General features: G+C 42.6%; 1 protein-coding gene across 1 annotated transcript in view; it reads left to right on the top strand.

The window, feature by feature from the left end:
- The first annotated feature begins 7,208 nt into the window (after nt 1–7,208).
- Nucleotides 7,209–21,486, top strand: part of LOC129823840 (artemin-like) — a 28,978-nt gene continuing 14,700 nt past the window's right edge. Inside the window, exon 1 of the mRNA XM_055882873.1 lies at nt 7,209–7,884. Within this exon, the coding sequence (XP_055738848.1) occupies nt 7,791–7,884 (94 nt within the window). The 5' untranslated portion in view covers nt 7,209–7,790. The remainder of the gene's footprint in view (nt 7,885–21,486) is intronic.

Raw genomic sequence — 21,486 nt, 5'->3', positions numbered from 1 at the left:
GACAAGACTGTAACTACCAATTGGATACCATGAAATTGTGGAGAAAAAGAGGTAAAGAAAATCCCTGTGGATTGATGAGGAATTGAGAAATACGGGTTTTGACATTATCGACTTGTAGTCTGCTAATGGAAAAACGTATGTGTTATGGCTTTACACCGCCTGATATATTTTGGATAAAGAGTTACCTGTCTAACAGAACACAGAGGGTGTTCTTTAATGGAATAATAATAATCCAAGTAGAATCAGGAATTCCCCGTGGCAGCGGTTGTAATTTTTAACACCTTTTTCTCCCCAATTTTGTGATTATGATCTTGTCTCAGCACTGCAACTCCCCAACGGGCTCGGGGGAGGCGAAGCTCGAGTCATGCGTCCTCCGAAACAGGACCCACCAAACCACGCCTCTTAACACCCACTCGCTTAACCCAGAAGCCACCTGCACCAATGTGTCGGAGGAAACACCATTCAACTGACGACCGAAGTCAGACAACGCTGGGCCAATTGTGCGCCGCCCTATGGGACTCCCGGTCACGGCCAGTAATGACACAGCCTTGGATCGAACCCCAGGCTGTAGTGACGCTGCAACACTGTGATGCAGTGCCTTAGACCGCTACGCCACTCGGGAGGCTCCCTTTACTTTTTCAATCTTTACTAAGGACATGCCAGTGGCCTTGAGTAAAGCCAGTGTGTCTATATATGCGGATGACTCAACACTATACATGTCAGCTACTACAGCAACTGAAATGATTGCAACACGTAACAAAGAACTGCAGTTAGTTTCAGAATGGGTGGCAAGGAATGAGTTAGTCCTAAATATTTCTAAAACTAAATGTTTTCAGACCCCTTGGACTTTTCCACATTTTGTTATTTTACAGACTTATCCTAAAAAAATTTTTTTTTTTTTTTATCCTCATAAATCTACACACAATACCCCATAATGACAGTGAAAACAGGTTTTTAGAAATCAGTGAAAATATCTTAAAAATTAAAAATGGATACCTTCTTTGCATAAGCATCCAGACCCTTTGCTATGTGACTCGAAATTGAGCTCAGGTGCATCCTGTTTCCATTGATCATCCTTGACGTTTCTACAACTTGATTGGAGTCCACCTGTGCTAAATTAAATTAATTAGAGAGGTGTGTACCTTTCCAAACCATGTCTATATAAGGTCCCACAGTTGACAGTGCATGTCAGAGCAAAAACCAAGCCATGAGGTCGAAGGAATTGTCCGTAGACCTCAGAGACAGGATTGTGTCGAGGCACAGATCTGGGAAAGGGTTCCATCAAATTTCCGCAGCATTGAAGGTACCCAAGAACACAGTGACCGCCATCATTCTTAAATGGAAGAAGCTTTGAACCACCAAGACTCTTCCTAGAGCTGGCCTCCCGGCCAAACTGAGTAATTGCGGAGAAGGGCTTTGGTCAGGGAGGTGACCAAGAACCCGATGGCCACTCTGACAGAACTCCAGAGTTCCTCTATGGAGATGGGAGAACCTTCTAGAAGGACAACCTTCTCTGCAGCACTCCACCAATCAGGCCTTTATGGTAGACTGGACAGACGGAAGCCACTCCTCAGTAAAATGCACATGACAGCCCATTTGTAGTTTGCCAAAAGGCAGCTAAAGGACTCTCAGACCATGAGAAACAAGATTCTCTGGTCTGATGAAACCAAGATTGTACTCTTTGGCCTCAATGCCAAGCGTCATGTCTGGAGGAAACCTGGCACCATCTCTACGGTGAAGCATGGTGGTGGCAGCATCATTCTGGGGGATGTTTTTCAGCGGCATGGACTGGGAGACTAGTCAGGATCGAGAGAAAGATTAATGGATCAAAGTACAGAGAGAGATTCTTGATGAGATCCTTGATCTGCTCCAGAGCACTCAGGACCTCAGACTTGGGCGAAGGTGTGCCAAGCTTGTAGCATCATACCCACAAGACTCAAGGCTATAATCGCTGCCAAAGGTGCTTCAACAAAGTACTGAGTAAAGGGTTTGAATACATGTACATTTGATATTAATTATTTATTTATTTGTATATATTTGCATTTTTTAAACAAGCTGTTTTTGCTTTGTCATTATGGGGTATTGTGTGTAGATTGATGAGGGGAAAAAACTATTTTATTCATTTTAGAATAAAGCTGTAACAGCAAAATGTGTAAAAAGTCAAGGGGTCCGAATACTTTCCGAATGCACTGTAACTGCTTTAATGTTGATGGACCCCAGGAAGAGTAGCTGCTGCCTTGGCAGGAACTAATGGGGATATATAATAAATATAAATACACAGGTGTACTTTGTGCTGGGGACAATAAAAGGCCACTGAAATGTGCAGTTTTGTCACAACACAATTCTACAGATGTCTCAAGTTTTGAGGGAGCGTGCAATTGGCATGCTGATTGCAGGAATGTCAACCAGAGCTGTTGCCAAATACTTTTATGTTAATTTCTCTACCATAAGCCACATCCAGAGTTGTTTTAGAGCATTTGGCAGTATGTCCAACTGGCCTCACAACTGCAGACCACGTGTATGGCATCATGTGGGCCAGCAGTTTGCTGAAGACAATGTTGTGAACAGAGTGCCCCAGGGTGTGGGGGGTTATGGTATGGGCAGACATAAACTACTGACAATGAACACAATTGCATTTTATTGATGGCATTTTGAAGGCTCAGGACTACCACAACGAAATCCTGAGGCCGTTTGTCGTGACATTCATCCGCCACCTTTAACTCATGTTTCAGCATGATAATACACAATCCCATGTTGCAAGGATCTCTACCCAATTTCTGGAAGCTAAAAATGTCCCAGTTCTTCCATGGCCTTCATACTCACTAGACATGTCACTGATTGAGTATGTTTGGGATGCTCTGTATCAACGTGTAGGACAGCGTGTTTCAGTACCCGCCAATATCCAGCAACTTCGCACAGCCATTGAAGAGTGGGACAACATTCCACAGGCCACAATCAACATCCTGATCAACTCTATGCGAAGGAGATGTGTCGAGCTGCATGAGGCAAATAAATGGTGGTCACACCAGATACTGACTGGTTTTCTGATCCACGCCCCTACCTTTTTTAAGGTATCTGTGAGCAGTCGTGAAATCAATAGATTACGGCATAATTCATTTATTTAAATTGACTGATTTCCTTATATGAACTGTAACTCAGTAAAATATTTTATATGGTCGCATGTTGTGTTTATATTTTTGTTCAGTGTAGATTCAGCCGTGGGACGATTTGTTTCTTGAGCGGATGGTGGGGGCCAGAACAAAATTACAAATAATTTGTAGACTGCAAAGTGACCGCAAGAATCCCAAAAAGATATATTTGACTAAAACATAATAATTATAAAACTTGCTTACATTTGAATACGATCACGTGTCTCTCTGTTATGTGTGTGAATACTTGAACAGATTTCCCAAATTAAAATCAATAGGAGCTGATTTCCTTAGTCTATTATGTCTAACAATGACAAAGTTTGACTTCTTTTTTTTGCTCAGAAAACTTGGGTGGCAAATAAAATGGGCCGTCAGTTTGGGAACCCTGTTATACTGTAGGTGAAGTATCAGATTTAAGCTAGTACAAAGTACGGGTATGGAATGTCTGTCATTGCAGGTTGAGTCAGGATGTCATATTCATGAGAGATAAGGATTAATGATTGTTTATAGAACAGTTTGGCAGTCATGTAACTTCTTATTTATCCAAAACCTTAGTTAACTACATTTTTCTGACTCTGCTACTCTTGGGAGAACTGGAGGACGCAGGTCTCAGAGTTACAGGCAGAGGTTTCACATGTTGACATTACTGTTCTGTGGGGATGAGAGTAGCGAGGTGACATTTGCCCAAAGTTGGGATCTGTGACAGCGTTCTGCTTGTTGGCACAGCTTAATTTGTGTGTGCGTGCATGTGTTTGAGTGTCTGTGCGTTTTGCATGCCTGAGTGTGTTGTCCTTGTGCTCATGGGGCTTAGCAATGGGTGTACACACAAATGGCGTACAAGTTCATTACCATCTGTCAGTGCGATGGCTTGGCATGCAGTCACAGAGGTGCTCATGGCTCTTGTCATAAAGTTATGCATATCAAAGCACATTCTTCTCATTAAGTGACAATGCCGAGACACTGATGTCATGGCTGTAAAGTAAAGTAGCCTGTGAGAGAACATATACAATGCATTCTGAAACTATTCAGACCCCTTCTCTTTTTCCACATTTTGTTAAGCTACGGCCTTATTATTATTATTATAAAAGATTTTTTTTCCCTCACCAATCTACAAACAAAACCCCATAATGACAAAAACAAAAACAGGTTTTTAGAAATGTTTGCAAATTTATTAAACTGAAATAGTACATTTACATAAGTATTCAGACCCTTTATGTAGGCAGTGGTGGAAAAAAATACCTCATTTTCATACTGTAGTAAAAGTTAACATACCTTAGTAGAAAATCACTTAAGTAAAAGTGAAAGTCACCCAGTAAAATACTACTTGAGTAAATGTTTAAAAGTATTTGGATTTTAATAATAATATATAAGTATCAAAAGTAAATGTAATTGCAAAAATATACTTAAAGGAAAAGTTGAAATAATTTCAAATTAATCATATTAAGCAAAACAGATGGTACAATGTTCATGTTTTTATTTTATTTATGGCTAGCCAGGGGAAAGCTCCAACACTCAGACATCATTTACAAACAAAGCATGTGTGTTTAGTGAGTCCGACAGATCAGAGGCAGTAGGGATGACCAGGGATGTTCTTTTGATAAATGTGTGAATTTGACAATTTTCTAGCCCAGCTAAGCATTCAAAATATAATGTGTACATTTAGGTGTCGGAAATGAAAGAACAAAGTACATTATTTTCTTTAGGAATGTAGTGAAGTAAAAGTAGTAAAAAATATAAATGGTAAAGTAAAGTACAGATACCCCAAACAACTTAAGTAGTACTTTCAAGTATAATTCTTTACACCACCGTATGTAGGCAGCATCTATATGCCAGAGGCATGTTCTCAGAAGACCCTGTCAATCTCCTTTTCAAAGAGCTTTGAAACTGTCATTCATTAGTTTCCTTGTTGTCATGGTTAAATACAACTCTTCTGCATTGATACAGCTTTAATACGTATGCTTTCACAATCCCGTCTCTGACTGTGTGAGAGAGTCATCCTGTAAAATGTGGTAAACATGTATTGTGTAATCCTCCCATCTGTCTCACCTTACCCAGGTGTCCCCTTGCCTTAGGGTCCCTCTCTGACATAGGCACAGTACAGTCCACAGGTTCCACTATGTTGTTGAACCTGCCATGCTCAGCTGTGTGTGTATAGTTACCTGGGTTCTATTAATAGGGATCGCGGGCGGGGATCCTCCCTTGCGTTTGTCTCTGCCTTCTGTGTGGTAGAGAGGAGAGCTAGGCGAGCAAGGCGCTGTTTGCCCAGGCTTTTGTGTTCCGCGGGCCCCAGTGTTTGCCCTGGAGGGAGTGCTGGAGCTGGCCTGATAGAGGGGGTGGGGTCATTTGGGGAGGGGAGGTGTGTGCCGTACAGCGCAGCCATAAGCCTGAATCTGAAGTATGTCAGGCAGGCCCTTTCTGAAGGAATCCCCCTTCCTCCACCCTCTGCCCTCCCTCCATCTCTCTCCCTCCACCCTCTGCCCTCTTTCCATCTCTCTCTGCACCCTCTGCCCTCCCTCCATCTCTCTCCCTCTGCCCTCCCTCCATCTCTCTCTCCACACTCTGCCCTCTTTCCATCTCTCTCTGCACCCTCTGCCCTCCCTCCCTCCATCTCTCTCTGCACCCTCTGCCCTCCCTCCATCTCTCTCTCCACCCTCTGCCCTCGATCAATCGGTCTCTCTCTGCCCTCCATCAATCCTTCTCTGAGGACTACAGTAGACTTGGTGACAGTCTATAAGGGAGGCCTTTCCATGACTATGCAAACATTGAAAGGAGGGTGGCAAATACACGTGTGTGTACAATATCCTTTGTTAGTTTGTGAAGAATGTAAGAATGCAGTAAAATCACTCAAGTTTATGGGACAGAGAGCATAAACAACTTGGGACTCAGTCCATGCCCACTGGGCACACACTGGTTGAATCAATGTTGTTTCCAACCAACGTGGAATAGACGTTGAATTGACATCTGTGGTGGAGTACATTTCCTCAAAGTATATGTAGGCCTCCTGTTTATATTTTTGCTAGGAACCGTGTTGTTGTCAATACCAACGCACAGACACGTATCCATATCCAAACCCTTTCAGATATGTCAATTCCAATGCGCCCTCCCCATTAACAAAAATATATTTGAACTATGCAGAGGGGCAGGAAATATCACAGCACTCTCAAGAGCGTCAATGCGCTCCGTCTCACAAGGATTTTGACAGGCAGAGCAGCGTGGTGAGCATATCGCCTCCTGTACTTGTGTATTGTATAGCATCTCTAGTGTGCGCGCAAATACACAAAAGAGCTGCAAAGTCGCTGAATATTGGATACCTTTTAGTGACGGATACCCACTCAACAAAGATCGATGGGAAAGCCTACATTGATGATTTGGTAATAGTTGCACTGCCACCGCGTAATGGCATGACGCATGGAGATGCAATGTTGAAAATACTTTATCCTCAGTTGCGGTGAAGTAGATTTGGACGCGCAGAGGTCACATCAATAGTTTTTTTAACCTGAACTATATCTGTGAAAAACAACAGATACCAAAGACAAAAAAACTGTTCTGCATGCAAGAACGCCATCGAGTTCCAAGTTCTGGGCGAGGGACACTGTCTGAATGTGAGACGCAACGTTTCCATACCAAGGACAAAGCCGGGCTGCGGTTCTATATCCAAAACATAACTTGTATCTTGGAAAAATTTGTTTTAACATTTTATTGTGGAATAATCCTGGAAAAGCCTTAAGGTTATGCGCGTTCCTGGCGCTTTGTTTACTCGTATTTGTATCAATGTTAGGAGGCAAGACTGAGCAAGTCCGAGTATGGGGGAAGAAACTTCACATATAACCTAAATCTAATAACACTTTATTGGTCACATACACATATTTAGTAGATGTTGTTGCGGGTGTAGCGAAATGCTTGTGTTATAAACCTCATATTGCCTTGGGGCTATTTGTTCAGCGGTGGGAAATAAATGTATCTAACAATGCATGAAACTTAAGACGTTGAGTCACCTGTAACTCATCATACATGACCCAAAGCCTCTCTGCTCTATTATGTTTTTATGACCCCCTCTTCTCTCTCACACACACACACACACACACACACACACACACACACACACACACACACACACACACACACACACACACACACACACACACACACACACACACACACACACACACACACACACACACACACACACACACACACAGAAAATAAAGTGTGTTGATGCAATAGTTGTTTGAGCTGATAAAGCATTGTTTGACATGTCCACATATGTGCTCATCATGAAATAATCAACGGAATTATCCCACAAGATTGCAGCATAAATATTTTGGTAATGTGCGTATTTATGTGTACAATTCAACTTTTTATGTAATTAGAATGATATTTATTCTGTTCCTATGCAGGGTGTAATTAGAATGATATTTATTCTGTTCCTATGCAGGGTGAAACTGAAAGGATTTGGTGGAGAGCAGAACAGAAAGGCTTGGCCGCATAGAGGGAGGCGCCTTTCGTGCTCTCCTGAAACCAAAGCCTTTGAAGATTTTTTTTTCTAAACTTCAAGCAAAGAGGACATAACCTGAAAAGTTGGACGCATGAGAATTAAGTACCTTTAAAGGACATCGTTGTGTGAATTTTCACCGCCAAGCCATGCTCCACAGCCGACCAGGAGCTTGCTGGGGAAAAGTGTCTGACCTCACTGGCGCGCATGCAGCAGATTGGACTAAAACGCATTGGATAGCAGGTAAAGTAACGCGCAGTTTATTATTGAATTTTACAAATAATAATATTTGTTTGAGTAGGAAATAATGCATTACGACTACATTAGACATATCATTCATTTAAAACTGTGACATAGGTAAAATGTATTACATTCCTATTCGTTTACTTGTGCGTAATTGTACATGGTTGCCTTGAAAGCTACAGTCCTCGCCTGTCATTCGTTATTTCCCTTGTCTTAGTGTTTGCTTTGACAACAATCCAATAGCTGGTTTGATGTCAAAGGCATTCTTTTCATATCAGCTGTTTTTGTCACACAAAACTCTTTGCTCACAGCTGCCACCTATATTGCCCTGATTTTTTTGAGTCACCAGATTTTCTATGCAGACCTATTGGTGTTTTTGTCATAAAATTATCTATTATACCCTCTACTGATTGTGTATCTGTAAACGTATTGAAGACTAACTATCTTTATATTAATAATTCAGCCCTTTCATCTTTGTGTTTCAAATGAGCTCTGAAAAGCTAATTCTGTGTGTACATTGACATTCTGCCCAAATGTAGGCTAGATTGGCTACAATATATGTTCTCCTTGACCTTTGTTCTTGTGCCAATTCCCTAGTAGGGCCAGATAATCTCTTACTTTGAGGAAATAGTGGCGGTCAGTAAGTCTTAGTGAGTGACCCTCTCCAGCGGTGGGCTGCAGTCTGATTATCAAAGCGTCATTCACACACACCTGCTAATGTTCAATGTGTGTCCCCCTCAGAGCGTGCATACTACCTCACACACAGGAGTATGCATTTCCCCTGATTTCCATTGCCTCCCAGGTGCTAGAGAACTGTGGCCTTGGCTGGTCTCTCTCGGGTAGTCTCCCACCTCCTCAGGGTTACCTGCATGGTGCTCAGCTGCTTGTACCTGTCTGATTGGCAAACCTCTTTCAATCTGACCATGCCGTCTTATTGGTAATCAAAAAGCAAACACAGACATGCGAAACGCTTCATTGCCTTGTCTTTTGATGCTGTGTCATCTTGATGTTCTGGTGCTCTCAGGACTGTCAAAACCCTGTGCCCTACATATTTCTCTTCATGCTATCTAACTACTGGTCTCTAACTACTGGTCTTTAACTACTGGTCTCTAACTACTGGTCTCTAACTACTGCTATCTAACTACTGGTCTCTAACTACTGCTATCTAACTACTGCTATCTAACTACTGGTCTCTAACTACTGTTATCTAACTACTGGTCTCTAACTACTGGTCTATAACTACTGGTCTCTAACTACTGGTCTCTAACTACTGCTATCTAACTACTGGTCTCTAACTACTGGTCTCTAACTACTGGTCTCTAACTACTGGTCTCTAACTACTGCTATCTAACTACTGGTCTCTAACTACTGGTCTCTAACTACTGGTCTCTAACTACTGCTATCTAACTACTGGTCTCTAACTACTGGTCTCTAACTACTGCTATCTAACTACTGGTCTCTAACTACTGGTCTCTAACTACTGCTATCTAACTACTGGTCTCTAACTACTGCTATCTAACTAGTGGTCTCTAACTACTGGCCTCTAACTACTGGCCTCTAACTACTGCTATCTAACTACTGCTATCTAACTACTGGTCTCTAACTACTGGTATCTAACTACTGCTATCTAACTACTGGTCTCTAACTACTGCTATCTAACTACTGCTATCTAACTACTGGTCTCTAACTACTGCTATCTAACTACTGGTCTCTAACTACTGGTCTCTAACTACTGGCCTCTAACTACTGGTCTCTAACTACTGGTCTCTAACTACTGATCTCTAACTACTGCTATCTAACTACTGGTCTCTAACTACTGGTCTCTAACTACTGCTATCTAACTACTGGTCTCTAACTACTGGTCTCTAACTACTGGCCTCTAACTACTGGTCTCTAACTACTGGTCTCTAACTACTGGCCTCTAACTACTGCTATCTAACTACTGGCCTCTAACTACTGCTATCTAACTACTGCTATCTAACTACTGGTCTCTAACTACTGGTCTCTAACTACTGGTCTCTAACTACTGGTCTCTAACTACTGGTCTCTAACTACTGGTCTCTAACTACTGCTATCTAACTACTGCTATCTAACTACTGGTCTCTAACTACTGCTATCTAAATACTGCTATCTAACTACTGCTGTCTAACTACTGGTCTCTAACTACTGGCCTCTAACTACTGGTCTCTAACTACTGCTATCTAACTACTGGTCTCTAACTACTGGCCTCTAACTACTGGCCTCTAACTACTGCTATCTAACTACTGCTATCTAACTACTGGTCTCTAACTACTGGTATCTAACTACTGCTATCTAACTACTGGTCTCTAACTACTGCTATCTAACTACTGCTATCTAACTACTGGTCTCTAACTACTGCTATCTAACTACTGGTCTCTAACTACTGGTCTCTAACTACTGGTCTCTAACTACTGCTATCTAACTACTGCTATCTAACTACTGCTATCTAACTACTGGTCTCTAACTACTGCTATCTAACTACTGGTCTCTAACTACTGCTATCTAACTACTGGCCTCTAACTACTGCTATCTAACTACTGGTCTCTAACTACTGGTCTCTAACTACTGGTCTCTAACTACTGGCCTCTAACTACTGGTCTCTAACTACTGGTCTCTAACTACTGGTCTCTAACTACTGGCCTCTAACTACTGCTATCTAACTACTGGCCTCTAACTACTGGTCTCTAACTACTGCTGTCTAACTACTGCTATCTAACTACTGGTCTCTAACTACTGGTCTTCTGTCAGTTGACCTCTTACTCACCTCTAATGGGAAGGCTGCGTGCTGATGCAGTGGCGGCTTCGGTCTCAGCGTTCGGCCAGCAGCACTGTGTAGATTGGGGACGTCAGGGAACTGAGCTGAGTTGATTTAAGACTGTCCATTTACTTTGGAATCTCACTCCCAGATAGTGGTGTGTGTGTGTTTGAATAGTAAACAAACAAACATTTGACCAACTGGGGACATTTTGTTGGTCCCCACAAGGTCAAATGCTTTTTCTAGGGGGTTTGGAGTTAAGGTTAGAATTAGTGTTAGGGTTAGAATTAGGTTTAGGGTTAGGGTTAGAAGCTAGGGTTAAGGTTAGGTTTTCGGGTTAGGGTTAGGGTATGGGTTAACGTTAGGGAACATTGGATTTTGAATGGGACTGAGCCTCCACTGGTCCCACTTCCTCAGGTCAAAGGTCATGGAGGTCTGCACCCCGGTTAGTAGTGGTCAGATCAACTGGACACTCCTTTTCCCTTTGACTGCGTCCTCCCTCTGGCCTGCATGGTCTTTTTAAACACACTTGGAGTTTATGGGTATGAAAAGCTGCTGTTTGGTTTGGAGGTGTATATCTCTACACTCTGATACTTCTTCTTCACTCCTCTTTCATTGCTCATTGCATCTTAATATCTACCTGTATTTCCTCTGATAGGCAGTTAGTTCCAGCGCAATGTAAAAATGTATCAACATGTTATATATTTTGTTATTAACTCGCTAGTCACTAAGCTCAAGTGTTATTCAAGTTCTAGTCCCTCCCCCTAGTGGTAAGCAAATATTAGATAATTTAAAAATTGGTATCAACTGCAGGTTTTACATATGACTTTCTGTAAGGTCTAGAAATCCAGTGTAATAGATTTCTATGTAGAAGTCTACGCAGGGGAGGTGTGTCTGGCTTGCCTTGTCTTTGAGAGTGTGACTGACGTTACTGGATAATGTCAGCCTGATTGAGCCTTTAAGATGAGATGGAGGAGAAATAGATTATGCAACCCGGAGTGCCACCGGGCAACCTCAACCTCAATCTGGAATTGTTTAGAGAACTCACTGAGCCACAATATGTATTTTGGGGTGAAGTGAAGGGGGCATGCACCGACTAAAAGAAATTTCAATTTGTACATAAAAAACAACAACTGCTCACTCTCTCATTTGTGTCTTACTTTCTTGCAGTTGACACAAACTGCTAAGTATACTAGAATTATACATGTATTATTGCTCTTAATGTCTACTGCCGATTTAACAGACTTACATTTAGAACAAAGCGATAGTTACCACAGCTATATTCTTCTGAAATTGCCGGGTCAGCTCCATTCATCATGGTGTCATGGTCTGCTTTGAACTGACGGGCCAGCAGGTCATTACGAGAGGGGCTCAAGACAAGTGGGCGACACGGAAACGCTTTGCAGGGCATTTGTTCATCCAGACACACTAATGGTCAGCTTTCCCTGGGTCTGGACCCACACTGAACTGAATTTAAAGAAATTAGTGAGGGAGTGCAAGGGCAGGGGAGGTTTGTTGGGGGTAGAGTTGTTTGTGTGCTGTTTTTGCTTTATGAGTTTTTTTGTAGATATCTCTCTATATAATGTCTCCAACATTTTCCTTCTCTCTCTCTCTCTCTCTCTCTCTCTCTCTCTCTATATATATATATATATATATATATATATATATATATATACATATATATATATACATATATATATAGAGAGAGAGAGACAGTTGAGACAGTTGAAGTCGGTTGAAGTCAGTTTTTCACAATTCCTGACATTTAATCCTAGTAAAAATTCCCTCTCTTAGGTCAGTTAGGATCCCCACTTTATTTTAAGACTGTGAAATGTCAGAATAATTGTAGAGGTAGCATTGCCTTTAAATTGTTTAACTTGGGTCAAACGTTTCAGGTAGCCTTCCACAAGTTTCCCACAAAAAGTTGGGTGAATTTTGGACCATTCCTCCTGACAGAGCTGGTGTAACTGAGTCAGGTTTGTAGGTCTCCTTGCTCGCACACGCTTTTTCAGTTCTGCACACAAATTTTCTATGGGATTGAGGTCAGGGCTTTGTGATGGCCACTCCAATACCTTGACTTTGTTGCCCTTAAGACATTTTGCCACAACTTTGGAAGTATGCTTGGGGTCATTGTCCATTTGGAAGACCCATTTGTGACCAAGCTTTAACTTCCTGACTGATGTCTTGAGATGTAGCTTCAATATATCAACATTATTTTCCTACCTCATGATGCCATCTATTTTGTGAAGTGCACCTGTCCCTCCTGCAACAAGCACCCCCACAACATGAAGCTGCGGCCCCCGTGCTTCACGGTTGGGATGGTGTTTTTCGGCTTGCAAGCATCCCCCTTTTCCTCCAAACATAACGATGGTCATTATAGCCAAACAGTTCTATTTTTGTTTCATCAGACCAGAGGACACTTCTCCAAAAGTACGATCGTTGTCCCCATGTGTAGTTGCAAACCGTAATCAGTTTTTTTATGGTGGTTTTGGAGCAGTAGCTTCTTCCTTGCTGAGCAGCCTTTCAGGTTATGTCGATATAGGACTCGTTTTACTGTGGATATAGATACTTTTGTACTGGTTTCCTCCAGCATCTCCACAAGGTCCTTTGCTGTTGTTCTGGGATTGATTTGCACTTTTCGCACCAAAGTACATTCATTTCTAGGAGACAGAACACGTCTCCTTCCTGAACGGTATGACGGCTGCGTGGGCCAATGGTGTTTATACTTGCGTACTATTGTTTGTACAGATGAACGTGGTACCTTCAGGCATTTTTAAATTGCTCCAAAGGATGAACCAGACTTGTGGAGGTCTACAATTTTTTTTCTGAGGTCTTGGCTGATTTCTTCTGATTTTCCCCATGATGTCAAGCAAAGAGGCACTTGAGGTAGGCCAAGCAAAGACGTGAGGTAGGCCTTGAAATGCATCCACAGGTACACCTCCAATTGGCTCAAATGATGTCAATTAGCCCATCAGAAGCTTCTAAAGCCATTACACAATTTTATGGAATTTTCCAAGCTGTTTAAAGGCACAGTCAATTTAGTGTACGTAAACTTCTGACCCACTAGAATTGTGATATAGTGAATTCTAAGTGAAATAATTATTTGTGAAAGTAGATGTTCTAACCGACTTGCCAAAACTATAGTTTGTTAACAAGAAATTTTTGGAGTGGTTGAAAAACGAGTTTTAATGACTGAAGTGTATGCAAACTTCCGACTTCAACTGTATATCTCTCTCTCTCTCACTCTCTCCTTCTATCTCTCTCTCACTCTCTCACTCTCCCTCTCTCATTTTCCCTCTCTATCCCTTTCTCACTCTCTCTCGCTCTCTCCCTTTCTCATTCTCCCACTCTCATTATCCCTCTCTCTCTCTCTCTCTCTCTCTCACTCTCTTCCATCACTCTCTCTCTCTCTCCCACTCTTCCTCTGTCCCTCTCATTCTCCCTCTCTCACTCTCCCTTTCTCCCTCTGTCTCTCCCTTTTATAATTTAAAAAAAAATTTATTTCACCTTTATTTAACCAGGTAGGCCAGTTGAGAACAAGTTCTCATTTACAACTGCGACCTGGACAAGATAAAGCAAAGCAATGCGACAAAAACAACAACACTGAGTTACACATAAACAAACGTACAGTCAATAACACAGTAGAAAAATCTATGTACAGTGTGTGCAAATGTAGAAGAGTGGGGAGGTAAGGCAATAAATAGGCCATAGAGGCAAAACAATTACAGTTTAGCATGAACACTGGAGTGATAGATGTGCAGATGATGATGTGCAAGTGGAGATACTGGGGTGCAAAAGAGCAAGAAGATAAATAACAATATGGGGATGAGGCAGTTGGGTGTGCTATTTACAGCTATTTACAGATTATTTGGCTGTGTACAGGTACAGTGATCGGTAAGCTGCTCTGACAGCTGATGCTTAAAGTTAGAGAGGGAGATATAAGACTCCAGCTTCAGTCATTTTTGCAATTCGTTCCAGTCATTGGCAGCAGAGAACTGGAAGGAAAGGCGGCCAAAGTAAGTATTGGCTTTGGGGATGACCAGTCAAATATACCTGCTGTAGTGCGTGCTATGGGTTGGTGTTGCTATGGTGACCAGTGAGCTGAGATAAGGCGGGGCTTTACCTAGCAAAGACTTATAGATGACCTGGAGCCATTGGGTTTGGCAACGAATATGTAGCGAGGGCCAGCCAACGAGATCATACAGGTCGCAGTGGTTGGTAGTATATGGGGCTTTGGTGACAAAATGGATGGCACTGTGATAGACTACATCCAGTTTGCTGAGTAGAGTGTTGGGGGCTATTTTGTAAATGACATCGCCGAAGTCAAGAATCGGTAGGATAGTCAGTTTTACAAGGGTATGTTTAGCAGCATGAGTGAAGGAGGTGAAGGAGGCCTTGTTGCGAAATAGGAAGCCGATTCTAGATTTCATTTTGGACTGGAGATGCTTAATGTGAGTCTGGAAGGAGAGTTTACAGTCTAACCAGACACCTAGGTATTTGTAGTTGTCCACATATTCTAAGTGAGAACCGTCCAGAGTAGTGATGCTAGTCGGGCGGGTGCGGGCAGCGATCGGTTGAAGAGCATGCGTTTAAGAGCAGTTGGAGGCCACGGAAGGAGTGTTGTATGGCGTTGAAGTTCGTTTGGAGGTTTGTTAACACAGTGTCCAAAGAAGGGCCAGATGTATACAGAATGGTGTCGTATGCGTTGAGGTGGATCAGAGAATCACCCGCAGCAAGAGACATCGTTGATATATACAAAGAAAAGAGTCGGCCTGAGAATTGAACCCTGGGGCACCCCCATAGAGACTGCCAGAGGTCCGGACAACAGGCCCTCCGATTTGTCACACTGAACTCTGTCAGAGAAGTAGTTGGTGAACCAGGCGAGGCAGTCATTTGAGAAACCAAGGCTGTTGAGTCTGCCGATAAGAATGCTGTGATTGACAGAGTCAAAACCTTTGGCCAGGTCGATGAAGACGGCTGCACAGTACTGTCTTTTTTAAATTTATTTTAAATTAATTTTTACATTTTTTATCCCTTTAACTCCCCAATTTTTGTGGTATCCAATCGCTAGTAATTACTATCTTGTCTCATCGCTACAACTCCCGTACGGGCTTGGGAGAGACGAAGGTCGAAAGCCATGCGTCCTCCGAAGCACAACCCAACCAAGCCGCACTGCTTCTTTAACACAGCGCGCCTCCAACCCGGAAGCCAGCTGCACCAATGTGTCGGAGGAAACACCGTGCACCTGGCCCCCTTGGTTAGCGCGCACTGCGCCCGGCCCGCCACAGGAGTCACTGGAGCGCGATGAGACAAGGATATCCCTACTGGCCAAACCCTCCCTAACCCGGACGATGCTAGCCCAATTGTGCGTCGCCCCACGGACCTCCCGGTCGCGGCCGGCTGCGACAGAGCCTGGGCGCGAACCCAGAGACTCTGGTGGCGCAGCTAGCACTGCGATGCAGTGCCCTAGACCACTGCGCCACCCGGGAGGCCCACAGTACTGTCTTTTATTGATGGCGGTTATGATATTGTTTAGGACCTTGAGCGTGGCTGAGGTGCACCCATGACCAGCTCTGAAACCAGATTGCATAGCGGAGTTGATACCGTGGGTTCTAAATGGTCGGTGATCTGTTTGTTATCTTGGCTTTCCAAGATTTTAGAACGGCAGGGCAGGATGTGTCAGGACCCGGTGCGAGAAACAGTCACTAATAATCGTCAGAACCCAGAAGATGAGGCAGACACAGCAGTACTAGAGATGGTGGTTTAATTAAAGAACAAAATCTTCAGGCAAAGAATCTAAATCCACAATGTCCAAACATAAAGCCAAGAAGCACAAAATGGATATCCTCCAAAATACAAAGAAACTCCAAAGTGGTAAAAACAGCAGGGAAAAACAAACCTCAAAAGACTACTCAAAAATACACAAGAACTAAACCAGAGAACCTCTGGAAAATCCAATAAGAGAATCATATGTTCAGAACAAGGCTTGGGCTGGGGCTGGGTGCTAACATACAAACACTGAGCAAGGAACTGAGGAACACACAGGGTTTAAATACTAACAAGGGAACGACACACAGGTGCAAACAATAATTAGAGCAAGGAAAAACAAAAGGTACAAAAAAGGTGCAATGGGGACATCTAGTGACCAAAACCTGAACAGTCCTGGCCAAAACCTGACAGCATGGATATAGGTCTGTAACAGTTTGGGTCTAGAGTGTCTCCCCCTTTGAAGAGGGGGATGACCGCGAAAGCTTTCCAATCTTTGGAGATCTCAGATGATACAAAAGAGTGTCTAGTAATAGGGGTTGCAACAATTTTGGCAGATAATTTTAGAAAGAGAGGGTCCAGATTGTCTAGCCCAGCTGATTTGTAGGGATCCAGATTTTGCAACTCTTTCAGAACATCAACTGTCTGGATTTGGGTGAAGGAGAAGCGTGGGGGGGGGGGGCATGGGCAAGTTGCTGCAAGGGGTGCAGAGCTGTTGGCTGGGTTAGGGGTAGCCAGGTGGAAAGCATGGCCAGCCGTAGAAAAATACTTATTGATATTATTGATTATCGTAGATTTATCGGTGGTGACAGTGTTTCCTAGCCTCAGAGCAGTGGGCAGCTGGGAGAAGGTGCTCTTATTCTCCATGGACTTTACAGTATCCCAAAAGTTTTTGGAATTAGTGCTACAGGATGCAAATTTCTGTTTGAAGAAGCTAGCCTTAGCTTTCATAAATGACTGTGTATATTGGTTCCTGACTTCCCTGAAAAGTTGCATATTACTGGGGATATTCGATGCTAATGCAGAATGCCACAGGATGTTTTTGTGCTGCTCAAGGGCAGTCAAGTCTGGGGTGAACCAGGGGCTATATCTGTTCTTAGTTCTACATTTTTTTGAATGGAGCATGCTTATTTAAGATGGAGAGGAAAGCACTTTTAAAGAACACCCAGGCATCCTCTACTGACGGGAAGAGGTCAATATCCTTCCAGGATACCCGGGCCACGTCGATTAGAAAAGCCTGCTCGCAGAAGTGTTTTAGGGAGCGTTTGACAGTGATGAGGGGTGGTGGTTTGACCGCAGACCCATTACGGACGCAGGCAATGAGGCAGTGATCGCTAAGATCCTGGTTGAAGACAGCAGAGGTGTATTTAGAGGGCAAGTTGGTCAGGATGATATCTATGAGGGTGCCCATGGTTACGCATTTATGGTTGTACCTGGTAAGTTCCTTGATCATTTGTGTGAGATTGAGTGCATCTAGCTTAGATTGTAGGACAACCGGGGGGTTAAGCATATCCCAGTTTAGGTCACCTAATGGTACGAACTCTGAAGATAGATGGGGGGCAATCAATTCACATATGGTGTCCAGGGCACAGCTGGGTGGCTGAGGGGGGTCTATAACAAGCGGCAACGGTGAGAGACTTGTTTCTGGAAAGGAAAGGCTGTCTCCCTTTCTCACTCTCCCCCTCTCCCCCTCTCCCTCTCTCCCTCACTCACTGGAAAAACTCAGAAGCAAAATGACAACATTGAACAGTGAACCATCATATTTTGTCTCAAAGATCTGATAATGAAAGAGAATGATTGCTTTTTGAATTTGGTCAAGATAGTGTGGGAGAGGTGGAAAAACTATTGTTATCCATCAATTAATGATAAGCCACCAGGTATAGACAACCTTAATGGGAAACTATTGAGAATTGTAGCAGACTGTATTGCCACCACTATCTGCTATATCTTTAACCTAAGCATAAAGGATTGTGTGTCCACAGGTGTGGAAGAAGGCTAAAGTAATTCCACTGCCTATAGTAAAGTAGTAAAGCCCCCTTTACCGGCTATAACAGCTGCCCAATCAGTTTGCTGCCTATTTATACGGATGATTCCACACTCTACATGTCAACACCCAAAACCAGGGAGCTCACTGACATTATAAATAAGGAGTTACAGTCAGTATCAGAATGTGTGATTAATAATAATCTGGTCTTAAATACAGTGCCTTCGGAAAGTGTTCAGACCCCTTGACTTTTGAATACTTTCCGAAGGCACTAAAACAAAAATCATTGTATTTAGTTGAAAACATTCTCAAAGACCTGAACTTCAACTGGAGTTATGTATAATAGCGCAAGTTGAGGAAGCTAAACTCCTAGGTATAACATTGGATGGCCAGTTATTATGGTCAAGTCATATTGACAAAGTTGTTGTGAAGATGGAGAGGGGTGTGTCTGTTATAAAAAGATGTTCTTAGTTTTTTACACAAAAATCAACTGTACTAGTTGTTCAGGCCCTGGTCTTGTCCCATCTTTTTATTTATTTAACCTTTATTTAACCAGGAAGGGCTCATTGACATTTACAATCTATTTTTCAAGAGCGTCCTGGCCAAGATAGGCAGCACCAAGTCATTACAAAAATTACAGACAAACAACATGAAAAACTACAAGTAATCTAGTAAAAACCATAGAATTCACAAGAGTATAACAACATCGAAAACAGCAAATTAAAAACATTGACAGGTCAGGGAATCAGTCTCAAGATCATTCATCTGTGATTTAAAAATACCAATCGGGACAAGTTCTTCCAGTTTAAAAGTATTTTGTAAGGCGTTCCAAGACGATGGCTCAGAGTACATAAAATCCCTTTTACCAAATTCAGTTCGGACATTTGGAACAGTTAGCAGGATAAAGTCCAGCGAACGAAGAGAGTACCCACCATATTTCTGAACAATAAAAATGCCCAAATAAAAAGGTAGTAAACTCAAAATGGCTTTGTAAATAAAAGTATACCAGTAACTGAGCCTACGAGTGACTAGAGAAGGCCAGCCAACCCTGGTATACAAAGTGCAGTGGTGCGTAAGGGTTTTGCAGTTTGAAATAAATCTCAAAGTGCCATGGTAAAGGGTGTCAATTGATCTCAAACACTGATCTTGATTACTGTCCGGTAACATGGTCAAGTGCACCAAAGAAAGACCTAGCAAAGCTGCAGCTGGCTCAAAACAGAGCAGCACACCTTGCCCTTAATTACACGTACATAACTAACATCAACAACATGCATGCCAGTCTTTCCTGGTTGAGGGTTGATGATAGATTAACTGCATCTCTTCTAGTTTTTATGATAAATATTACTGTGATAAAAATTCCAGATTGTCTGCATAATCAAATAACATTCAGCTCAGACACCCACAAGACATGCCACCAGGGGTCTCTTCAGAGTCCACAAGACATGCCACCAGGGGTCTCTTCACAGTCCAAAACGAATTGACAGCAATGTACAGTATTATACAGAGCCGTGATCACATGGAAATCCCTTCCATCTCCAATTACTCAAGCAAACAGAAAAATTACCTTAATTTTTTTTTAACAACCTCTCATGGAACAGCATGTACTGTGAGGGGACACACAAACACACGCACACACAGACACACTCTAATACACACATTATTTGTTTAGTTGTATTATTAGTTATGTTTGTATATCATTGTATTTTAAATTTGTGTGACTCTCCTTGTCTATCAGTGTTTTGTTACTTGTCATGTTTAGTGTGGACCCCAGGAAGAATAGCTGCTGCCTCTGCACAAGCTAACGGGGATCCAAATAAACAAACAACCCAATCAGAGCAGTGGTGTGCGTGGCTTAGTCCCATTGGGGTTAAGGTTAGGGGTGGGGCTAATATCCTCTGGAGGATTCATTCTAACGCCCACCCCTGGACCATGATCCCTAAAGTAAATGGGTGGAGGGTCTGGTTTCACTCACCACAGTATCTCTGAGAGGGACATTAGTTTAGGCCTGAGATTGTGATGGTACTAATCCACCCATACAACTTCAAACACTTTGGTTGCTCAGTAAAAACACCATTACCTTGGTTTCTCTGGACCTTTCCTCCATGGTGTTAAAGAGAGGATGCTAACCTCAGGGCCATAGAGGTAAATCACTGCTCACTTACAGTAAACCCCAATCCAAATGGAACACGTTATTTCATCGACATCAATGCATGATTAATGAGAAATACAAGTTAAGAGCACACATCTCAAGTAAGGATTCAGCCCTTAGGTTACAGTTTCATCATCAGACAACCACTTTGTTTGGTTACGAGCAGCACAACTGAATGCAGCCATAGTGGTAAAACTGCCACGTCTATTTGCCATATTACAACAACAAAGAGGCTACTTCAAACAACCAACACTGTTTTTCCCCTCAGACATCATTGCATGCGTGATAGAAGAGCAGAGTATTTACTACGATGCTGGACGCTCATCTCCTCCTTTTCTAAAACAAAACCAATATCAAATGCGCCTGGGGTGACCAGTGGCGCTGTTTCACCTTATGCTTCTCTCAGCTTTAAGGCTGGAAGTTCAGTTGTACTACTCTCCCATCCAGAGCCACTATGTCCAAAACATTGATATTGGACCCTGGATCTCTCTACCTTAATCTTCAGTCCTCATGGTTGTCTTAACAATGACCCTGCGCTGGTATAGCCTGATCTCAGATCTGTTTGTGCTGTCTTGCCAATGCCTAGCATGAAAATGAATGTGTCAATGTGGTGTGACACTTACCTTAGGAGTTGGCAAGACGGCACAAATATATATGGCACCAGGCTGGGGCTGTTCAGCTTGATGAAGCACTTTTGATACTAATCTCTTAGTATGAATGAAAGCAGTAATATCTCATTAGCCGTCTTTGATCTGATATGTAATGGCTCTTCTGTTGTGTATCTTCGTGTGATATACCTGAGAAATACAGCCCTCTTACCTAAGACTATGTCAAGATGGTCACATAGGGCAGAAAAGTCTCCAGTAAGTAGAACCCAAAACCATATCTTGCTCACCAGAGACTAACTTTCAAAGAACCCTTCAATGC

This window comes from Salvelinus fontinalis, chromosome 26 (assembly GCF_029448725.1).
Source record: "Salvelinus fontinalis isolate EN_2023a chromosome 26, ASM2944872v1, whole genome shotgun sequence".
In the NCBI taxonomy this organism is placed as follows: domain Eukaryota; kingdom Metazoa; phylum Chordata; class Actinopteri; order Salmoniformes; family Salmonidae; genus Salvelinus; species Salvelinus fontinalis.
Note: the sequence above shows the minus strand (reverse complement) of the source record. Positions and strands in the feature narration are given on the sequence as shown.